Here is a 22,070-nt window from a genome sequence, read left to right as displayed (position 1 = left end):
CGCTAGGCGGAACTACGCCGACCATTGCTGGGTGGAAGATGTTACTGCGGCCGCTCGCATTCTCACCAACGCTGCTATTATTTGCTGTCTCAGCGCCTAGTCCGAGTCAGACAAGCATCCAGCCTGCACTGCGGAGCTAGGTTAACGGAGGCAATGGATCGGCCGCCAAGCAGCTCGAGACAGAGCACTTCATCACTGGCCTCCAAGAAGCCCTGACCTCACCCCTAAGGGGGTACGTTGAAGAGTTCTATCGATCGCCTCTACCAGTTAACATTGAGGAGCTCAAACAAGAAACAACAGCAGCTGTTACGCCCGATATGCTACTGAGGGTGTGCAACAAGTTCGAGTATCGTATTGATATCATTCGAGTGTCTGGAGGGGGTCACATTGAACAGTTGTGAACTTGTTTTCTAGTGGGGAAAAACTTATTTTAATACTCCTCATTTTGATTTATAACTCAAGTTTCTATAATGTTTCCTTGATTAAATGCAAATTTTCAAAGTTGTGGTATTCTTTTTGAATCACGGTGTATATCAATGTCATGTAAACATTCTTAACAATTGATCAAAAAAGTAAATAAGTCTTACAACCGGTTGCACAAAAGTCTGTCAACTTCTAATCCCCACCAATCAGAGAGCACTTTATTGAAAAGAAATCTTTTCTAATTGGTTCTCACGGCATTTAATAACGGTTAGAATTTAACAGGCCTTGTGCAACCGAGCCTTAGGGTATGAACAGAAAATCTATTACATCTATATCAATGACTCCAAAAAATGTTTTTATCACTGTACAACTGTTTAGTGGCATCGATCGTTACCGTGACCATAGAGAAAGATAGTATAAGAAGATATAGGTAGTTTATGTTCCAAATTTCATGCCATTTTTTGCTCAAGCCGATTACTGTCGACTACAGTCCATTGTTACTATTTTGTGGGGGTGAGAGTGTAAGAACGGCACAGTATGAGAGACTACCAGCGTCAAAAAGCTTCACGAAAAAATCTGGTGTGGCGCACTCACACAACTTTCCTTGCCGTTATGAAAATTGATCACCTGACGCTAGTGTTCAAGCGCATCTCAAGTTTACTATTCTATGATCTGAGCCAGCTGGTGACAGGACAATAACGCTGGAGACATACGAGGTCTGCTATCTCTTCATAGTGAATGATTTAATAGAATCAACAGGTTGCCAAAAGTTTGCAATTGAATAATCACATTTTCTCGAATTTCGAGCTTATTTTCAATTTAAGGTGGGAATGTTACTGAACATTAATTGTAGAGATTTTCATACTCAATCTTTTCCACTTGGAATTTTTCGTTTAAATCGTATATGAAGCCTGATAATTGATAATCTAAAATCGAACTTTGCATAGATGGGGCGGAGCTCCTGAATTTTTTACAGATATGGGACTTGTGGCAGTTGATACAGCTTATCAATGACTATATTAGGTATGAATTTGATCAAAATCGTTGAAGCCGTTTTTGAGAAAATCGCGAAAAACCCTGTTTTTGACAACATTTTCGCCATTTTAGCCCCATCTTGAATTGCATTTGATCGAAATTGTTCGTGTCGGATCCTTATATTGAAAGGACCTCAAGTTCCAAATTTCAAGTCATTCAGTTGATATTGTGTACACAGACGCACATACACTCATACACGCACACGAAAGGAAAGGAAAAGAACTACAAGGACTATCGGCTTGAGTTAACATTGAAAATTTGAACTTAAACGTCCTATACCATGGGATATCTTCTTGTCATTTTTTCTCTATGCCATGAATTACTTGTTCTGTTCGTACCTTTAAGCCCGGTTGCATAAAAGCCTGTTAAATTTTAATCATGATTAAATACCACTGGAACCAATCAGAAAAGCCTCATTTCTGATAAGCCTTCTCTTATTGGTTCTCGTGGGTCTTATGTCAATTATTTATCAATTTCACCTATTACATCACAAGTTTAGGCCCGTTTGCACAAAAGCCTGTTAAATTTTAATCATGATTAAATACCACTATAACCAATCAGATAAGCCTCAATTCTGAATAGCCTTCTGGTTCTTCGTGTGCCTTATTTCAATATTTATCAATTTCACTGTGAAACCTTTTACATCACACTTTTGAGAGTAAAGAACGATAAAAACTGTTTGAATTTATAGAAGACATGTATGTAACTAAATTGCAATTTACCTGAAAAAGTCCAGGACCTTTGGATGCTATGTTTAATTCTCTCTGCCGCATTCATTTGAACGCTTCTCTTCTCAGGCAGATGAGAAAAATCGTTCATCCAGTCACCAGTGGCTGTTGCAAGCTCCCTGGAAAAAATAAACAAAAATTTTGAGAATTCACAACTATTGAAAATTCATAAACTATATAATTTATCATAGTAATTAGTTTAATATTGATAGTAAATCTAACTTGATCCATATGTTCTGTGTAATTCCATCTATTATTTCAATCTCATTTATGAAAGTTTATTATTAATTAAATTAAAGTTTATATTATTAAAAGCAATTTCTGTATTTTTATATCTGGTTATTTATCTTCATAACGGATCTCGAAAACGGCTCCAACGATTTTCACGAGATTTGGAACATAGTAGGTTTATGATATTATTTATTTATTTACCAATGCAAAGACACTAATGTAATAACATTGGAAGATAAAATAATAAGGTACCGTAGAGTCCTTGTGCTATTTTTCTTACAAATTTATGGTGACAAAGTCCAAGATAAGATACGAATTCACTTGTACATTTTATAAAAAATTTGGTCCAAATATACATGAAAACTATAAATTTTGAATTGGATGGCTAAAATTAATTAATTAAAAAACTTCGATTGCACTATGCTCATCCCTGGGAAACTCGCTGAAGGACATTAAAAGGATAATTCATCCTTGGAAGAACAGATTTCGTCGTCTGTCGATAACAGAAGATGCGTGTGCCTGTGTGGGAGATCAGCTGTGTAATCATCAGCTTACCGTATCTCGCGAGAAATTATATTCTAGAAATTTTATCAAAATAATCTATTGTTGACATGACATGGTTTATCACTCCAAATTAGAGTGTATATCATAATATTCAGAGTTAATCGTTATTTTACAGTTTCAGTGTCAGTGAGTGTTATTTTGTTATTCAATTTGGTTTGTAAACGATCTAAATTAGAATTTTCTGTTTTTAAATATTTTGTCTCAAAATTGGATCTGAATTCAAGTGTATGGAGCATAACTTACTTTTTGGACCTATAGTGTATAATCAAAACTCGGGAAGAAACAGTATTGGGCTGTGCCTGTTTGTGTTCTGAAAAATTGTGTTCTGTTATCAATAAATAAATAACGAGCAAAGCTCGGTGCGCCGATATTAGGTACTTAATTAATATTGTCTCCTCATTTGGAAAGTTTATAGTCCTCATTCACAAATCACCTCATAGTCACATTCACAAAACCGTCCTTTGTAACACTAAGGTGAGGTCCACATTATAATGGCGGTATTTGATTAAAATTGCTGTTGCCATCCTCGTCTTTCTTTCGACAAAGCAGATAGTGCTATCCTTTATTAGCTCCGCAACGTTGCCAGACCGTTACTTAACAAAGTAGAAATATGATCAATCAACAAAATAATATCGGGGCACCGAGCTTTGCTTGTTATTTATTTATTGACTTTTGATCAACCGAACACAATTCTTTAAAATAATTGGGGAAGGACTAACAGGCACAGCCGAAAACTGTTTCTTCCCCGAATTTTCATTTATACACTATAAATAGTCCAGAAAGTAGGTAATGTTCCATACACTTGAATTCAGGTTCAATTTTCTGTTCAAACATTTAAAAACCAAAAAGTTCTAGTTTAGATTATTTACAAACCAAATTGAATAACAAAATAACACTCACTAATCACTTGAAATTGTCAAATAATGATCAACTTTGAAAATTATGATATACTCCAGTTTAGGAGGATTATCATGTCATGTCAACAAATCAGATTATGTTGATCATTTGATTTAATTGTCTAGCTCGATAGCATTTCTTGCTGATTGATTATGATTACACAGCTAGAAATAATTCTGTCTCTCCCACACAGGCACACGCATCTTCTGTTATCGAGAGACGACGAAATTATCATCTGTTTTCCAAAGATGAATTATCCTTTTCATGTCGTTCAGCGAGTTTTCCCAAGGATGAGACCTAGTGCAATCGAATTTTTATATCATAAACCTATTATTTTCCAAATTTCGTGAAAATCGTTAGAGCCGTTTTCGAGATCCGTTGAACATAATTATAGAATATCACCATATAAATATCCAGAATATCGGGGACCGAGCTTCGCTCTGGAGTACAAAAGCATAAAAAATGTATTACGAAAGAAGAAATTATAATAACATTTACAGAAATGTTCTATCTAATCACAGTAAATTTGTAATCACAGTAAGTAATTCCCAGAGGAATACAAAATTTCCCTCACAAAGGCCCGTTGCACAAAAAGCCGGTTGAATTTTAATCCTGATTAATTTCACGTGAACCAAATCAGAGAAGACCATTTCAAAAGATGGATCTACTGGAATTAATCAGGATTAAAAATAACCCGGCTTCATTGCAACCGGCACTAAGTACCTGATTGAATGATTACAAAAGTTCAACAGCTGAGTCATATTTTGACACAGTCCCACACACATGAACTCGCTCACTCACTTCCATCACAACAGACGACAAAATAATTATTATCATCTTTTTCCAAGGATGAATATAATTATCCTTTCAATGTCCTTCAGCGAGTTTTCTCTTAGACTAGTGCAATCGAATCTATATTTATAAACCTACTATGTTCTGAATTTAGTGAGAATCGTTAAGGTGCGTACAGACTTTCGCTCTGCTCCGCAACCGAACGTCACTCCAGCAGAGCGATTGATGATCGACCGGGGAGCAACAGTGGTTCGACCGGGGAACGCGAGAAGATCCAACATCTTCCGTAACGTTCATGATGGGTGCGCGGGCGGAGCGACTGTGGTACGATGGAGGAACGAGGGCGGTACGAAGGCGGAGCGTGCTCGGTGCGCGTTGGAAGTGCGTATATGTGTACGCAGCTTTAGAGCCGTTTTTTGAGATCCGGTGAAATACAAACATATAAACATCTAAACATAAAAACATAAGTTGCTCGTTTAATAGAATAGGATAACCAGATGTAAATATAGCCAGATATATACAGAGATTGCTCGCTTAATATAAGAGGATTCAATCTCAATTATGAAAGTTCATTATTTAAACGTTTAAAAATATATTTCCTTGGGGAATAAAGTATGATTGATTATTTAAAATAAGATGAACATGAGATGATTTTCTCTCTTTCTCCACTGCTATTAAAACGTGGACCTCACTATAAGAGGTGAGCTTCAGAATTGAAAAGTACGATACAGAATTAGCATTTGTTCATTGAAATTTGAGACTAACGTTTTTAGACATTCTATTGTTTTGCTAATCCAAAAACTTCGCAGATATAGTTGATGAACTCATCAGCCTTGTTTGTAATTTATTATTTTACAAAGGCGACTTTCTAGAAGTATTTTAAGCCTAGGTGATGATGATGGGATGAATGATAATACAATGAAGATAATATAATCGTTAAGGTGCGGCATAAGTAAAGGCACCCGTAAAGGTGAGCTCTTTTACTCAGCCATGTTTCTTAGTGTGTTATGCATATTTTCACAGGTAAGAGAGTAGGGAGAGACGTGATTGAGAATGAAAGTATGTCATTGTAAATGTAAAATATGCAAAGTACATTACAATGCAACTGAAAGAAACTGAATGTTTCCATAAATTTCACAATTTCAATTTCTATGAATCTATTTTAATATATAAAGCTGAAATTTAATTATCAAGTAGGATAAATTTCATATTTTCAACAAGGAGCTTTACGTTTTGATTTCAGATCATTTAGAGAAATTTAAATGTTTTATCTTCTTAAATGTATGAATTCAGTGCTACTTTTTTATTTATAAAATAGAATTATAGTACCCTATAGTATCTGTTATATAATTTGTATTCATAATCTATTATTTTACTAGTAGTTCTGTGAACAGTAGACCTCACGCAGTTTCCTCATCCACAAGTATCTGATGTCACCTGTTTGAAATGTTAACAAACTCAGTTCACGTTTGAATTTGTATTCCATATGATATAATTCATCCAGTTCCGTGATAATCTTTCCCTCGAAATTAATTTTTACAATAAAAAATATTATAATTTCTTCAGCATTATTTAGTTCATTTGATTATTTTTAATCACCTATCAAATTAGTTTTTCAAATGTTGGAATATTGGCTTGTATAGAATTTGTTGTTTTATTATGATTGAAACTATTGCAACATTGGGTTATGTATAGAATGTGGAAAACTCAACTAAATGAGTATTGAGTGTAAAATATGTGGGTATATACGTACAAGATAAAGGTAATCTAGAGAGAGCACTGAATACCTTGCATGACATTCTCAAAAATGAATTTTACATGGAGATAATAAGCTAAGACAGAAGTGATGATCTGCTCCAAGAATCCTGATTTTGAAATAGTAAGATAGAGAATAACGCCCTCAAACAAGTAAAAAAATTTAAATACTTAGGTAGCATTATTTCAGAGGATGGAAAGACAAAGAAGACATAAAGCGCCGTATAAGAGAAGCCAAGGCCATTTTCATCAATAAACGGAATGTGCTTTCCTCCAAAAGTCTGAATTTGGATTTGAAAGAGACTTATATAGAGTTGTATCTGGAGTATTGCACTATATGGCTCAGAGACATGGACTATCGTAAGGCGGAAGAAAAGGCAATTAATGCATTTGAAGTATGGTGTTGGAGGCGAATGCTGAAAATAAAATGGACCGATAGAATAACAAATGAAGAAGTATTTCAAGGGCTGAAGAGACACAAAAAAACTCTATTGAAATCTCTTAGGGACAGACGGCATTCATGGATAGGACATTATTATAAGACACAGCGAATTCACGCTAACAATACTGAAGATGCAATCAGTGGACAACGGCTCGTGGAAGACCCCGGCTACAATATTTGAAGCAGATAACCCGGGATCTTGGGGTCAGAGCTATACCCAACTAAAACAGCTGGCTCGACAGAAAAGATGGAAAGCTGCCAACCAATCGGACGATTGAAGCAGAAGAAGAAGATACGTATGTATACGTATATGTACAACATGATTTTATAGGAGTAGTCTATGCTTATACATGTAGGGGGTCCGGCTTACAGCTGAGTTATGCAGGGGGGGGGGGCTTGAAGTAAAAAGTTTGAGAAGCACTGGTTTAAACCATTCAGCATACGGATCCACAGATTTGATTTGATTTGATTACATTTTCTCCCTGGAGACTCTTTAAAGAGTATAGGAAATCGTCAAGGACTATTTGTCAAAAAAATAAAGGAATACATATAAACATATATTATATACATCACATTCCACAATGTACATTGCAATTTAATCCTCCCAAAAGCCTCATTCTCCATCCATAAATTCTTGAATACTGTAGTAAACCCCGTTTGCTAAATATTTTTTCAATAGCTTTAAAGCTGACGGCAGTTTACTCATAAATTTCATACCCATATAAGAAGGCTTATTTTCATACTGAGCTGTCCTGTGGTATTGTGCAGAAAATTTACTCTTATTTCTAGTGTCATAATTATGCATGTCACAGTTTCTTATAAATTTTTATCTCTTATATACATGATCACTTCGAAAATGTACAGTGCAGGCACAGTTAGTAGTCCTAGATCTTTAAAATAATCTCTGCAGGACTCTAATGGCTTAAGACCTTTAATCGCTCTCACAGCTCTCTTTTGCATTCTAAAGATTATATCTAAATTTTTGAGACTGGAGCCCCCCCCAAATCAATATTGCATACCGAATATGTGACATTATGAGGGCGATATGCCACTACCTCCGTAAACAAAGCCGTAGTGCGTTCGTGTGACGTCAGCACAGGTAGGGCTCCTAGACCAATAGAAACTCTAGCTGATATAGATCAGCTGAAATCAACGAATTTTTATTGGTGTAGGAGCCCTACCTGTGCTGACGTCACACGAATGCACTACGGCTTTGTTTACGGAGGTAGTGGATATGCACAGTTTAAACCATTTAGCAAACGGATCCACGGTTTAAACCATTCAGCATACGGATCCACAGTTTAAACCATTTAGCAAACGGATCCACGGTTTAAACCATTTAGCATACGGATCCACAGTTTAAACCATTTAGCAAACGAATCCACGGTTCAAACCATTCAGCATACGGATCCACAGTTTAAACCATTTAGCAAACGGATCCACGGTTTAAACCATTTAGCATACGGATCCACAGTTTAAACCATTTAGCAACGAATCCACGGTTCAAACCATTCAGCATACGGATCCACAGTTTAAACCATTTAGCAAACGGATCCACGGTTTAAACCATTTAGCATACGGATCCACAGTTTAAACCATTTAGCAAACGGATCCACGGTTTAAACCATTTAGCAAACGGATCCACAGTTTAAACCATTTAGCAAACGGATCCACGGTTTAAACCGAGCATCTGCATACAGGCCTTAGTAAATATGAATTGACTAATAATTAGAATTGGAAAATGGGGTACTGACATGTGCTTATGGCATACGGTGCACAACCAGTCGGTCGGTTGTCGCTGACAATACTGACGACACGACTTGCAGACGCGACAGCGACACACGCGACAGATCGCGCCGCGATTGATGATGCGCCCCAACTCAGCCCTGCATCGTGCGCATGCGCGACCACCCTGGCCACCACCACTGCTGCCAACTGCGCCACTTCCCTTGCGATGCTTCACAGCCTGCAGCTCTTCTTTCAGGCGCCTGCAAAAAGAAAACGACAATTAAATCAACTAGAATAACATTTATTTAATGTTAGAATGAAAATAAAATACGAATATGATAAGCTATCCGAATTGAATAAACATTAATAAATGCAATTCGAATCAAATTTATTTCCTCCAAAATTTAACATTTACAAATCTTTCAATGATTTGAACTGAACTCATTGCTAGCGATCAGACACGTGTCTCTGCTAGCAATTACTGCCGGTAAAATGAGTACAACTGGGATTTCAGTTATGTTATATGTAATTTATTTTTATTATTTCTAGAATAGAGTATATTCTGAATTTCTGTATGATGTACCCAATTATTATGTGAATTTGTAATTGTAAAAATCTTGTATATATGGCAAATAAATTGAATTGAATTGAAAATGTATTACAGTGTAATATTCCTCAAGCTAGTAGAATAGAATAGAATCTTTATTGCAGCAATATCTGAGGTCTTCAGATACAATACTAGTGTCAAATATATACATACAAAATACAAATATATCACATCAGTAAGTAACAGTGTATCAGTACCCTATGATAATATGTCACCTGATTTTCAACTTATAACCGAATATTCCAAGCTAATGTAAAAAAATCTTCAATCTTGTTTAAAGGGTTAGCTGCTAAGAAACGTTTCATATGATTTTTGAAAGTTCCATTCTCCATATTTCTAAGATTTTCAGGAAGTGAATTAAACAATTTTATTGATAAAAATAGAAATGTTTTTTGTGTGCTAGAATAGGTATACCGATAAGTAGTCAAATTACCCCTATTTCTAGTGTTATGGCTATGAACTACCCCCTGTTCCACAAACTACTCCGAATTCTCCTTAACATAAATAAGGCTCTGTTGAACAAATATTGAAGGTAGAGTCAAAATTCCCGGAAGTTTAAAATGCTAATCACACTGTGCTTGGTAATCAAGCACCCAATCAAGCACAATCATTCTCACTTGCTAATCCCACAAATCAGTCTGATAGCCTTTCTCTGTATTCTAAAAAGTCTATAAGTAGTATAAATAACGTCTACTAGCACAAACAAAAACAACTAAAATGAGAAATATTATTGTACTAACAATAATTTACAAAGTCTATAGATACTATAGGTTTCTTGATAATTTATTGACCAATGAACATAAGTTAACATTTTACAAATTTTGAAAATAAAAAAAGAACACAACTGTATGATAAAGCAACACTTTCGTATGTACAATACATTGTACATATTAGTCTAAATTGAACCCCTTAAAGTGCGTACAGATTTACGCGCCGCGAACATGAGCAATTCACTTTCAATCAGCTGATGCCAAGCTTTTTATATCTGTATCTTACTGTTTCTGTAAAAATACAGATATAGTCAGTCGATTGAAAGTGAATTGCTCATGTTCGCGGCGCGTATATCTGTACGCACCTTTAGGTAATCCTGTGTGAGTTTTTTTTTCATTCACTTATTCATAATAGAAAAACAAATTGAAGGATAAGAAAAGAATTAAATGCAATATATAGAGTCGTACATAGGTATTATAGATTCTAAATTCATAGCATACTAAATTCTCCCCAAAATGCTTAGCCTATATTTTTATTTGTTGTTGAGTTTTTGTTGTTTCAAAAAAACAAAAATGGATTGTAGGGTTCATCTAAGAAAGGAATCATTGTTTCATACATTCATTTGAACATGTGAATGGATCTAAAGTGTGAAGAACTGCCTATAAAAGATAATCAATAAAGAACGATGTACCCTGACTTAGGGTACAACCACACTGAAAGCGGAGCGTAGCGTGGTGTTGAGGAGCGTCATGAACAATATGTTAAGTAATGAGCTGCAACACACTGGAAGCGTCTACTCGCGGAGCGGAGCGGAGCGTGGCGTCAAACTTTGGAACAAGCTGGTTTGAAAATTCACCTATTGCACTTGAAATCAGAAGTAAGGCTATTCTAATCCATTTCATTCAAAATTCTATGAAATATGGTTATCTTAGTGTTATTACTAGTAGTTCTGTGAACAGTAGACCTCACGCAGTATTCTCATCCACAAGTACCTGATTGAAACTATAAACCTTATGGAAATACAGCAATAGACTGGCTTCTCCACACATCTGTGTAATCACTTGTCAGCTGATTTATGATGAATAATTCTATATTCTATTCTGATTTTTACTCTAATATTGGCGTATGAAGGAGGCTCCTTTTTCCTTTTATATTATCCTTGAAATGCAAAATTTCCAAAAAACCTTGTATATACATCGACGCGCAATTAAAAAAGAAACATACCAGTCAAATTTCATGAAAATCTATTACCGCGTTTCGCCGTAAATGTGTAACATATAAACATTTATACATTAAGAGAATGCCAACCGTCGACTTATAATTCGTTTATTTCACTGCATTTTTACAATAATTGGTAATACAAATACATACATACATTAAACATAATCGTTGAACATTACAATTGGTAATACAAATACATACCTTAAGCATAATAATTGAACATAGATAATAATATTAAGCATGTAACAGAAAAAACCACAGTGCATCCCTCTTTAGGCTAAACCTGTGTTGAGGGATGTCTCGCTCTCTAGTTGAGTAGAACAATACAATAACAATTTTGAGGTATCAAACAATAAAGTAAATTTTATACAATAATCAGTGTGCTTTTCACAAGATGGGATTATGAATCTTTAACAATAAATTACATTTGAATGAAGACAGCAAAAAATGTAAATAATATTACACCTCTATTAAACGTTTTTCTTCATAGAAGCGATTAAGTCTATTCTTAAACAAATTGTAACTGGGTGCATCTGATATATCTGATTGCAGTTTATTGAAAAGTCGTGGTCCCTTAGCAAAAGCATGTAAGGAGGCCACTCTACTTCTTGTGAAGGGTTCTTTTAATTTATTAGCAAGATTTCGACGAGTGGAATATACATGTTCATCCATAACTGGAAACTCTGAACGTCTTAAATACACAAACTAAACTTGAATCTTAGACCTCACATCGCTCGGTCAACAAGTCTTTCTTCAGCAGATATTGGATTACTTCAATTAGTGACTTGTTTTTCCAAATCAGGCTTCACTCTCGTCAAAATATAATCAAAGATTAAAGTTAACATTAACATGTATTCAAAAAATCAGGACTCTAAACACATTGAACAGATGGTGTTATTCACCAAATAGTCGACGGTCAGTTAATTTCATTAACCCACTCTGTCCTAGCAGGCTTAGCTAATATCCAATACTTAGTAAGTAATTATTATATTTATTACTAGCCGTCAGGCTCGCTTCGCTCGCCATATCCGTCTAGCCAGGGGGCTCCGCCCCCTGGACCCCCGACTGGATCATCCAAGGATGAGATCAGCAGGCTCGCTTCGCTCGCCTGCATTTTTCATTTGAGCATTTTTATCATATGTTAGGACAATCCAGTCGGGGGTCCAGACTAAACGTCTGGCTAAACGGATATGGCGAGCGAAGCGAGCCTGACGCCTAGAAATATAATATTCCCAGGATTGAAGTAGCAGTGCCCAATCAATTTTTCCGCGATAAATGCATTTAAATCTTCAACTTGGTGCCAACCTAACAAAGTCAACTCAACTTAATGCCAACCTGACAAAATTATTAATTTAGTTGCCAGTTAACAACTGTTTCGAAGAGGTACTCTATCTAGATTATAGTTTTATAGTAACATATGATATGGAAATTTCAATTATAATTAAGAGATTGGGAGAAGAAGAATATACATGCTAAAAGACGAACTTTAAACCCTTAAAAACCCTTAGAGTTAAAATATTGCCAAAAGATTTCTTAGTGCGCCTCTGAAGAGCCAACTGAACATACCTACCAAATTTGAACGTTTTTGGTCCGGTAGATTTTCAGTTATGCGAGTGAGTGAGTGAGTGAGTGAGTGAGTGAGTGCCATTTCGCTTTTATATATATAGATAATTATTATTATATATCCAATACTAAGTAATTATTCTCTCAAAGTAATGTCCGTGTGAACTTGACAACGTCATTTTCTAGGCCGTTGACGCTTGACGCTCAGACGCTTCCTGTGTGTTCTCAAAACCACGCCACACCACGCTCCGCTTTCTGTGTGATTGATCAGAGGCGAGGCGTCCAGTCATCTCTGGATTCGCCGATGACTGGACAGAAATTGATATGTAATGAGTATATTATTCAACTGAAAATATTTTAAATACAAAAAAAGGTGAAGAAATCAAAAGAGAACCTTTTTTGCGAGCGCGCCAAGTTTGAATAAAGTAGACTACTGCATCATCAGTTCCATCCGTTCAATGTGCTTATCAAAAATATGTGATTCCAGTAATGCTATTTAGCATTGGTTACCACCACTCTTCTGCATCTTCACTCTCCCTCTCCCCGTAAACGATGGAGGAGTAAACGGTCAAAGACATCGCTATTTTCTGCGATTCCACTGTTCCGCGCCAGTGTTGCAAACCCTACGATAATTATTTTCTTTGCAATTTGTTATTGATAATTATTATTATTTCTTCTATGTTTGGTTTTGAAGCATCTAAATTTAAAAATCTACTTTGTGAAAATAATTAAGAACTGAAATATTAGTGAAGAGAACAACTACAAGACTTAACCTATTTCGGACTATGTGTAACCTTGACTAAATTTGGGAGAGGAATAGCACAAGGTTACGTTATTTTTTCTCTCCCTGTCATTTTTTATGATTTTCTTGTTGTATGAATCAATAAAGAATTTCATTTTAATTATTATTGAGGGCCAGTTTCCGAGCTTGAGATTTAGCCACGTTCTAGGCTTTTTAACTCTGGGATTTTGAAAAGTAAGCTTATCTTATACTAGATGTCATCTTGCTCGATAAATAATCGTCCAAAATGAAACACTATCTAAGTAGGGGAGGGGGGTGCAGCTTTCATTCAAACTTTTAACTGAATTGTTCCTGGAGATGACTGAGCCAAAAAGTCACGCCTCGCCCCTGGTGAAGCATGTAATTGTTCAAATACTCCTACACAACTTATAAAATGTTTTCAAGTTTTAAATACACTTTTAATATAAAAAATGATGGTTTCAATTCTTAAACATCCACTAGAATTGAGAATGAACTATACACATTGAATATTCTCCAGCTGACAAAAAATCCAGAACAGTCCTGCAAGCATTTCTCATTGATAATGATCATAATTGCGCAGCTAAATTTATCTCTAGAAGTAAGTCACTGTTCCTACTACTTTACTGTTTCTTTACTCAGTTGAATAATAGAAAGTAGAGCAGTGCAAGTTCTGCATACAACGTTACACAACTTACACTCACAAGCACCGTTGTTTATACACACACACACACACACACACAACACACACACACACACATGCAGCCTGCCCTACAGTACACGACAGAACAGAACGTACATTGTTTACTGAGCTTATTCTATAGTGAGGTCCACGTTATAATGGCAGTGTTTGATTAGCAATGGTATTGCTATCCTTGTCTCACGTTTAAGTGACAGAATTTTATGCTTGAGGACAATGTCGATGGGATAGGCAGGGTTTTTGTCGAGATATTTGTTACTTTCCTTGCCCTATTACCATAGGTAAGGAAAGTATTGCTTTCCAAAAAAAAATAAGGTACCCCAATTTGTAAATTTCTATACGTTTCAAGGTCCCCTGAGTGCAAAAAAGTGGTTTTTGGGTATTGGTCTGTATGTGTGTGTGTGTGTGTGTGTGTGTGTGTGTGTGTGTGTACACGATATCTCATCTCCCAATTAACCGAATGACTTGAAATTTGGAACTTGAGGTCCTTACACTATAAGTATCCGACACGAACAATTTCGATCCAATGCAATTCAAGGTGGCGGCTAAAATGGCGAAAATGTTGTCAAAAACAGGGTTTTTCGAGATTTTCTCTAAAACGGCTCCAACTATTTTGATCAAATTCATACCTGAAATAGTCATTGATAAGCTCTATCAACTGCCACAAGTCTCATATCTGTAAAAATTTCAGGAGCTCCGCCCCATCTATGCAAAGTTCGATTTTAGATTCCCAATTATCAGGCTTCAGATAAAATTTAAACAAAGAAATTTGAGTGGAAAAGATTGAGCATAAAAATCTCTACAATTTATTAATGTTCAGTAACATTTTCACCTAAAATTGAAAATTAGCACGAATTAGAGAAAATGTTATTATTTCAATTGCAAACTGTTGGCAACTGTTGATTCTATTAAATGATTCACTATGAAGAGATAGCAGACCTCGTATGTCTCCAGCGTTATTGTCCTGTGACCAGCTGGCTCAGATCTTTGTTTATAAGTAGACTTGAGATGCGCGGGAACACTAGCGTCATGTGATCAATTTTCATAAGGGCAAGAAAGTTGTATGAGTGCGCCACACCAGATTTTTTTAAAATAATATCATGCAGAATTTGTGAAACTCAAACTTTCTTAGCTACTCAATCTCTTTTTGGGGCGACTGGAATTATTGAAACACAAAAAGTTATCAAGTACTCATTTTATTTTATTAAAATACAACTAGTTTAAATTTTTCAAGAGTTATTTTTGAAAGATTCACACTTGAAAATGGCTTCTGTAGAGTTGAAACTATAGTGAGGTCCACGTTATAATGGCAGTGTTTGATTAGCAATGGTATTGCTATCCTTGTCTATCATTCAACAAATCGGATAGCGCTATCTCTTTCTCGCTTTGTTCTGTTAGTTACCAGATCGTCTTTCAACAATGTAGAATTAATCATTAATTAACAAAATATTCAATCTTAATTATGAAAATTCATAATGAAATTATTGAAAAATATAATTAATAAAAAATATAAGATAATATCGGGGGACCGAGCTTCGCTCGTTATTCATTTATTGACTTTTGATAAAACAAACAAAATTCTTTAAAATGATTGGGGAAGTACTACTAACAGCACAGCCCAAAACAGTTTATTTCCGGAATTTTGATTTATACATTATAAATAGTCCAGAAAGTATGTTATATTCCATACACTTGAATTCAGGTTCAACTTTCTGTTCAAACATTTGAAAACAAAAAAAAATTATTTATATTATATACAAACCAAATTGAATAACAAATAGCACTCACTAATCACTTGAAATTGTCAAATGATGACCAACTTTGAAAATTATGATATACTCTAGTTTAGGAGGATTATCATGTCATGTCAACAAATCAGATTATGTTGATCAAATCGATTAAGTTGTCTAGCTGGATAAAATTTCTCGCTGATTGATTATGATTACACAGCTGGAAATAATAATTCTGTCTCTCTCCCTTACAGGCACACGCATCTTCTGTTATCGAGAGACGACGAAATTATCATCTGTTTTGCAAGGATGAATTATCCTTTTAATGTCGTTCAGCGAGTTTTCCCAAGGATGAGACCTAGAGCAATCGAATCTTTATATCATAAACCTACTATGTTCCAAATTTCGTGAAAATCGTTGAAGCAGTTTTCGAGATCCGTAAAACATAAATAACCAGATATATACAGAATTGCTCGCTTAATATAATAGGATATAATTGATTACTTTAAACGAGAATGAACAGTTAATATTACATCAATCAGCTACCGTCTATAGAAGGCATTGACGAGACAGAGTTTCGGCAACGTTGTTCTCCTATCTTTCTCCACTGCCATTATAACGTGGACCTCACTATAGCAAAGACGTGGGACAAGTCATACAGAAAATATAGCATAAAAATCGTATGCTATCTTTTCTCTATGGCGGAGCAAGATGACTTCTTCCTTCCCGGCTGACAAATTTATACAGTTGATTTTAAACAATGGAGGGTGGATCCTCTCAAAGATTCAAATCTTATCAATGCATAAAATTGATGGATGTCGATGCATATAGCAACCATAATATTTGATCACAATGATCGACTGATCGGGAGAGATTACGGCTGTGCAAAGGCTAAAAATAAACTTTTTACTCGTGATATTTTTCAAAGTTTTTTGATTTGTATATCATCAAACTATCAAAATGAAAAAAGTTTTCTCAGGAAAACATTTTTTTATGATCATTACTTTTTGAGATATGAGCGCCTAAAGTTTAAATTTTTGGGACATAACATTTCAAATTCGGTACGATATAAATCCATGAGATTTAGAGGATAGATTCTTCATGGTATTGTTGATCCAGTAAAACAAGAATTTTCTGAAAATAAAAATTTCTAAGATAGTTATTCAATTTACTAAAAATAACCAAAAACAACTTTTAGTTAAGTTATTTTTGGTAAATTGAATAACTTTTCCAAAAATTGATATTTTCAGAAAATACTTGTTTTACTAGATCAGCAATACCATGAAGAATCTATCCTCTAAATCTCATGGATTATCTCTTACCGAATTTGAAATGTTCTGTTCCAAAAATTAAAACTTCAGTCGCTCATATCTCTAAAAGTAATGATCGGAAAAAAAATGTTTTCCTGAGAAAACTTTTTCATTTTGATAGCTTGATGATATACAGAGTGATTCATAATTATGGTAAAATAATTAATACGTGATAGTAGAGGTAAAAATAAGAAAAAAGTTCATTTAAACATATATCCATAAACGCTTCATTAGCGAGCTATACAGGGTGAAAGATTTCGCCCGGAATTCAGTTCCTCTGGTGAAATACACCGATGCTGAATTGTTTTGGGACTAGTTTTTGAAAAACTTATGCTGGATTCATTTGGAAAAATATCTGAAAAATTGAATAAAACTAGTCTGGAAGCTGTAGTGTGAGTAGTTTTTGAGAAAAAGTTGAAATATGCAAAACATTCAAGTAGAAAAACACAGACTTCTACGTTTGATGCCCAATAAATTTCTTTAATGACCAGTAAACAAATAATTTTTCGCAATAAAAATTGTAGAGAATTTAATTCTGAAAAGAATTATGTAGCTTTGTAAACTAAATTCAAATAAAAGTTGAATAAAATGTATTCTTATGTAGTACATTACACCATAAAAATTTGCTGTTTTATGAGGAGAGACTAATAACTCATAGGTTGTAGCTGGGTTTTTCTTATTTTTACCTCGTATTTATTATTATTATCACGTATTTATATCACGTATAATTATTATTTTTATAACGTATTAAATTATTTTACCATAATTATGAATCACCCTGTACAAATCGAAAACTTGGAAAATATCACCAGTAGAAAGTTTATTTTCAGCCTTTGCACAGCCTTACTGTTCCAACTTCAAAATACTGCCAAGTGTATAATACAGAGTGCCACAAAAGTAGTGGTTTCTTCCACGAGGTGCTCCTAGAGACAGTGTTGTTTTTGACGTCTCCTCCTTGCACTATTATGTTCTGAGTTCTATTATTGATTGTGACGATTCAATTTTGCGTAGCTTGTCTTTTTTATGCGACTCACTGAATAGATACTAGTAGTTCTGTGAACAGTAGACGTCGCGCTCAGTAAGTTACATTGACCTGTTGTTATGTTTTCTCAAAAATTAATAAATAATTTATCAATTTAAAATGTCTAGAAAAAATCCTAAATAAACATAGAGCTTTCTGTCCTATCGTACCGTGACGTGTCATCCCGGAATGTGAGTGTGAGCGCTGTTATCAGGTCTGGCTGCAACTGTCTACAACGTTGATGGAAAGATACATTTTCAAGATATTCGATGTTTTTGGACGGGTAGTATTATAATCAACTGTCTACTAACGTTGATGGAAAAATACATTTTCAAGATGTTCGATGCTTTTGAACGGGTAGTATTGTAGTCCACTAAACAGCTGATTTATGATGAATAATTCTATAGTCTGATTTTTACTCCGATATTGGCGTATGAAGGAGGCTCCTTTTTCCTTTTATATTATCCTTGAAATGCAAAATTTCCAAAAACCTTGTATATACGTCGACGCGCAATTTAAAAAGGAACATACCTGTCAAATTTCATGAAAATCTATTACCGCGTTTCGCCGTAAATGCGCAACATATAAACATTTAAACATTAAGAGAAATGCCAAACCGTCGACTTGAATCTTAGACCTCACCTCGCTCAGTCAAAAATTTTATTTTGAAATTGACTAGACGGTTGGAGTTAGTTGAAAGAAGAACAAAATGACAGCAAGACCTAGTAAAATTGTTTTAGCTTGAGATGTTGGTAAATATTGTTATGTAATTAATGGATGTTCAAGGAACAACTCCATAATGTAATTATGGATATGAATAACAATTTTAATTTTAGCATTGACATAATTTGTAAATATTGTATTCAATGAGAAATAATTTCAAATAGATCTAGTCTTGTTCTAACCAACTCTCTAGAGACTTTACTAGTTTCAACTCTACAGAATCCACTTTCAAGTGTGAATCTTCTAAAAATAGTTCTTGAAAAATTGAAACTATAGTGAGGTCCACGTTTTAATGACAGTGGAGAAAGATAGGAGAACAACGTTGCCGATCCTCTGTCTTGTCAATGCCTTCTATAGACGGTAGCTGATTGATATAATATTAACTGTTCATTGTCGTTAAAAATAATCAATTATATTTTATTAAGCAAAAAATTATATTTTTCAATGAATTTTCATAATAAGGATGAAATATTTTGTTATTTAAATATTAATTCTACATTGTTGAAAGACGATCTATCTACAGGGCAAAAGATCACTCCCGTGTTATCGGATGGGCACGTTAAACTGTCGGTCCCGGCTGAAGTATGACAGTCGTAAGGCCCATTGACGGCTTAAATTATATATTCAGGCGGTGGGACCTTCCCGCAAGGGACTCCCCACCAACAAAAGCCATACGAATTTACTTTTTTACAGGGCAAAAGAGAGAAAGAGATAGCCCTATCCGCTTTGTTCAATGATAGACAAGGATAGCAATACCATTGATTGATAATCAAATACTGCCATTATAACGTGGACCTCACTATAGTTTCAACTCTACAAAAGCCATTTTTAAGTGTGAATCTTTCAAAAATAAAAAAAATTAAACTAGTAGTATTTTGATTAAATAAAAAAGAGTACTTGATAAATTTTTGTGTTTCAATAATTTCAGTCGTCCTAAAAATAAATTGAGAACCTAAGAAAGTTTGAGTTTCACGAATTCTGCATGATATTAAAAAAAATATCTCGACAAAAAACCTTCCTATCTTATCGACATTGTCCTCAAGTCTGTCACTTAAACGTGAGACAAACGTTTTACGGCTTTCCGTTTCTATGAAGACCAATCGATTTTTTCTTATCATTCTTTGTTCATAATTGTTGCTTTCACCATCTTTTGTGTGCCGGTACAAGATTGAGTGGATATGCAATTCATATCCGTATGTAAAACACTTTCTAATTCATGGAATATTAGTTTTCGCCCCACTTGGATGTAATGAGCTGGTTTTCGTGCGTCATATGGAGGCCGAAAATGATTGTTTTCTGACCAGGCCGGTAAAAGTTTTACGGCCCTAGGGCTGTAAAATAACCTTGAAGTCAGCTGATTCTGAATTTGATGTGAACGTGTTTACAAAATGGTTTATGAAACGGAATCAGTTTATGCTTTTAGAATTGAATAAGTATTCTGCAATAAGATACTATCATCTATTTGGATGAATAAAATACAGATAAGATATATATTATAAACTATTCAAATTCGATTTTCAGAGTAGGATAGAACTTCTAACCTAAACTTCCGCAGTCGACGACAACAAGCGTTGTTGACGTTGACATTCAGATTGGCCAATATTTCAAGTGTTCTAAAAGCTGAGCAAAAAACTTTTCATTATTTGTGTTTATTATTCAAGAATCAAAAGAATTATAATAATATCATCTTATTGTCATTTGAAAGAATAAAAAAGTATAACTCAACCTCCCACATTAAAAAATAATCTTTTAGGTTATTTAGGCAAATCAGAATAAAAATAAAAATACTTGGGCAATTTCCTGATATTCAGATCACCTCAGACTTGCTAGAGCTATGACCTTCCACTTTTGCTTTTGGAAGTGCTTAATAAACAATTATTCTCATATATATTGTTTATTTTCGGCCCTAGGTGCGAAATATACTATTATAAAAACTCTTCTGATACAGTGCTCCTATCAAAAAGTGAGAAACTTGTATTTTCAATCTATTAATTATCAATTTCAAAAAAAGGTACTATAATTCTATTAAAAAAAGTGGCCATGAATTCATACATTTTAAGAAGATATGGAACTTTAAAGAAGTATATTTGAATTATTAAATGTCCGAACAGTTCAAGACTCTTCAGATTAGGGATTGGTATCGATACATCGATGTTTCAATATCAAACATCGATGTTTACTGTTCGATGTTTTTCACTTATCGATGTTAAGGTGAAAAAAACATCGATGTTCAAAACATCGATGTTTTGTCTTTCGATACCCATCCCTACTTCAGATGTAAATTTTGTAGGAAGATGTGAGTAAACTGACTAATGGGTTTTCTCAAGTTTGAGGTGATGTAAACCACGGTATATGGAAGAATATCTTGTTCTATAGTGAGGTCCACGTTATAATGGCAGTGGAGAAAGATAGGAGAACAACGTTGCCGATCCTCTGTCTTGTCAATGCCTCTTATAGAGGGTAGCCTAACTGATACCGGTTTATTGATGTAATATTAACTGTTCATTCTCGTTTAAAATTATCAATTATATTTTATATATATATATAAAATATAGTGCCATTTCGCTTTTATATATATATATATATATTATATATATATATATATATAATATATATATATATAAATAAAAGCGAAATGGCACTCACTCACTGATTGACTGACTGACTGATTCACTCACTCACTCGCAGAACTAAAAATCTACCGGACCAAAAAAGTTCAATTTGGTAGGTATGTTCAGTTGGCCCTTTAGAGGCGCACTAAGAAATCTTTTGGCGATATTCAACTCTAAGGGTGGTTTTTAAGGGTTTAAAGCTCGTCTTTTAGCATGTATATTCTTCTTATTCCAATATCTTAAAATATAATTGAAATGTGCATACCATTATGTTAATATAGAACTATAATCTAGAGAGAGTACCTCTTCGAAACAGTTGTTCTGGTAACTAAATTAAAAATTTTGTCAGGTTGGCATTAAGTTGGGTCTACATGCAGGCGAGCGAAGCGAGCCTGCTGATCTCATTTTGGACGATCCAGTCGGGGTCCAGGGGGCGGAGCCCCCTGGCTAGACGGATATGGCGAGCGAAGCGAGCCTGACGGCTAGTCAATCATATTTTATCAAGCAAGAAATTAGA

The 22,070-nt window shown here is 34.6% G+C and overlaps 1 protein-coding gene across 7 annotated transcripts in view; it reads right to left on the bottom strand.

Moving 5' to 3' along the window:
* LOC111055235 overlaps window positions 1-22,070 on the bottom strand; it is a 208,343-nt gene that overhangs the window by 139,041 nt on the left and 47,232 nt on the right. For all 7 annotated transcript variants that reach the window (XM_039420337.1, XM_039420336.1, XM_039420341.1 and 4 more), the window contains 2 exons: window positions 8,622-8,855; window positions 2,181-2,305 (listed from right to left, as the gene is read on the bottom strand). In XM_039420337.1, coding sequence (XP_039276271.1) covers window positions 2,181-2,305; window positions 8,622-8,855 — 359 coding nt within the window. The remainder of the gene's footprint in view (window positions 1-2,180; window positions 2,306-8,621; window positions 8,856-22,070) is intronic.

The sequence above is a fragment of the Nilaparvata lugens genome, chromosome 2 (genome assembly GCF_014356525.2).
Source record: "Nilaparvata lugens isolate BPH chromosome 2, ASM1435652v1, whole genome shotgun sequence".
NCBI lineage: Eukaryota > Metazoa > Arthropoda > Insecta > Hemiptera > Delphacidae > Nilaparvata > Nilaparvata lugens.
This window is presented reverse-complemented; position numbering and strand designations above follow the sequence as displayed.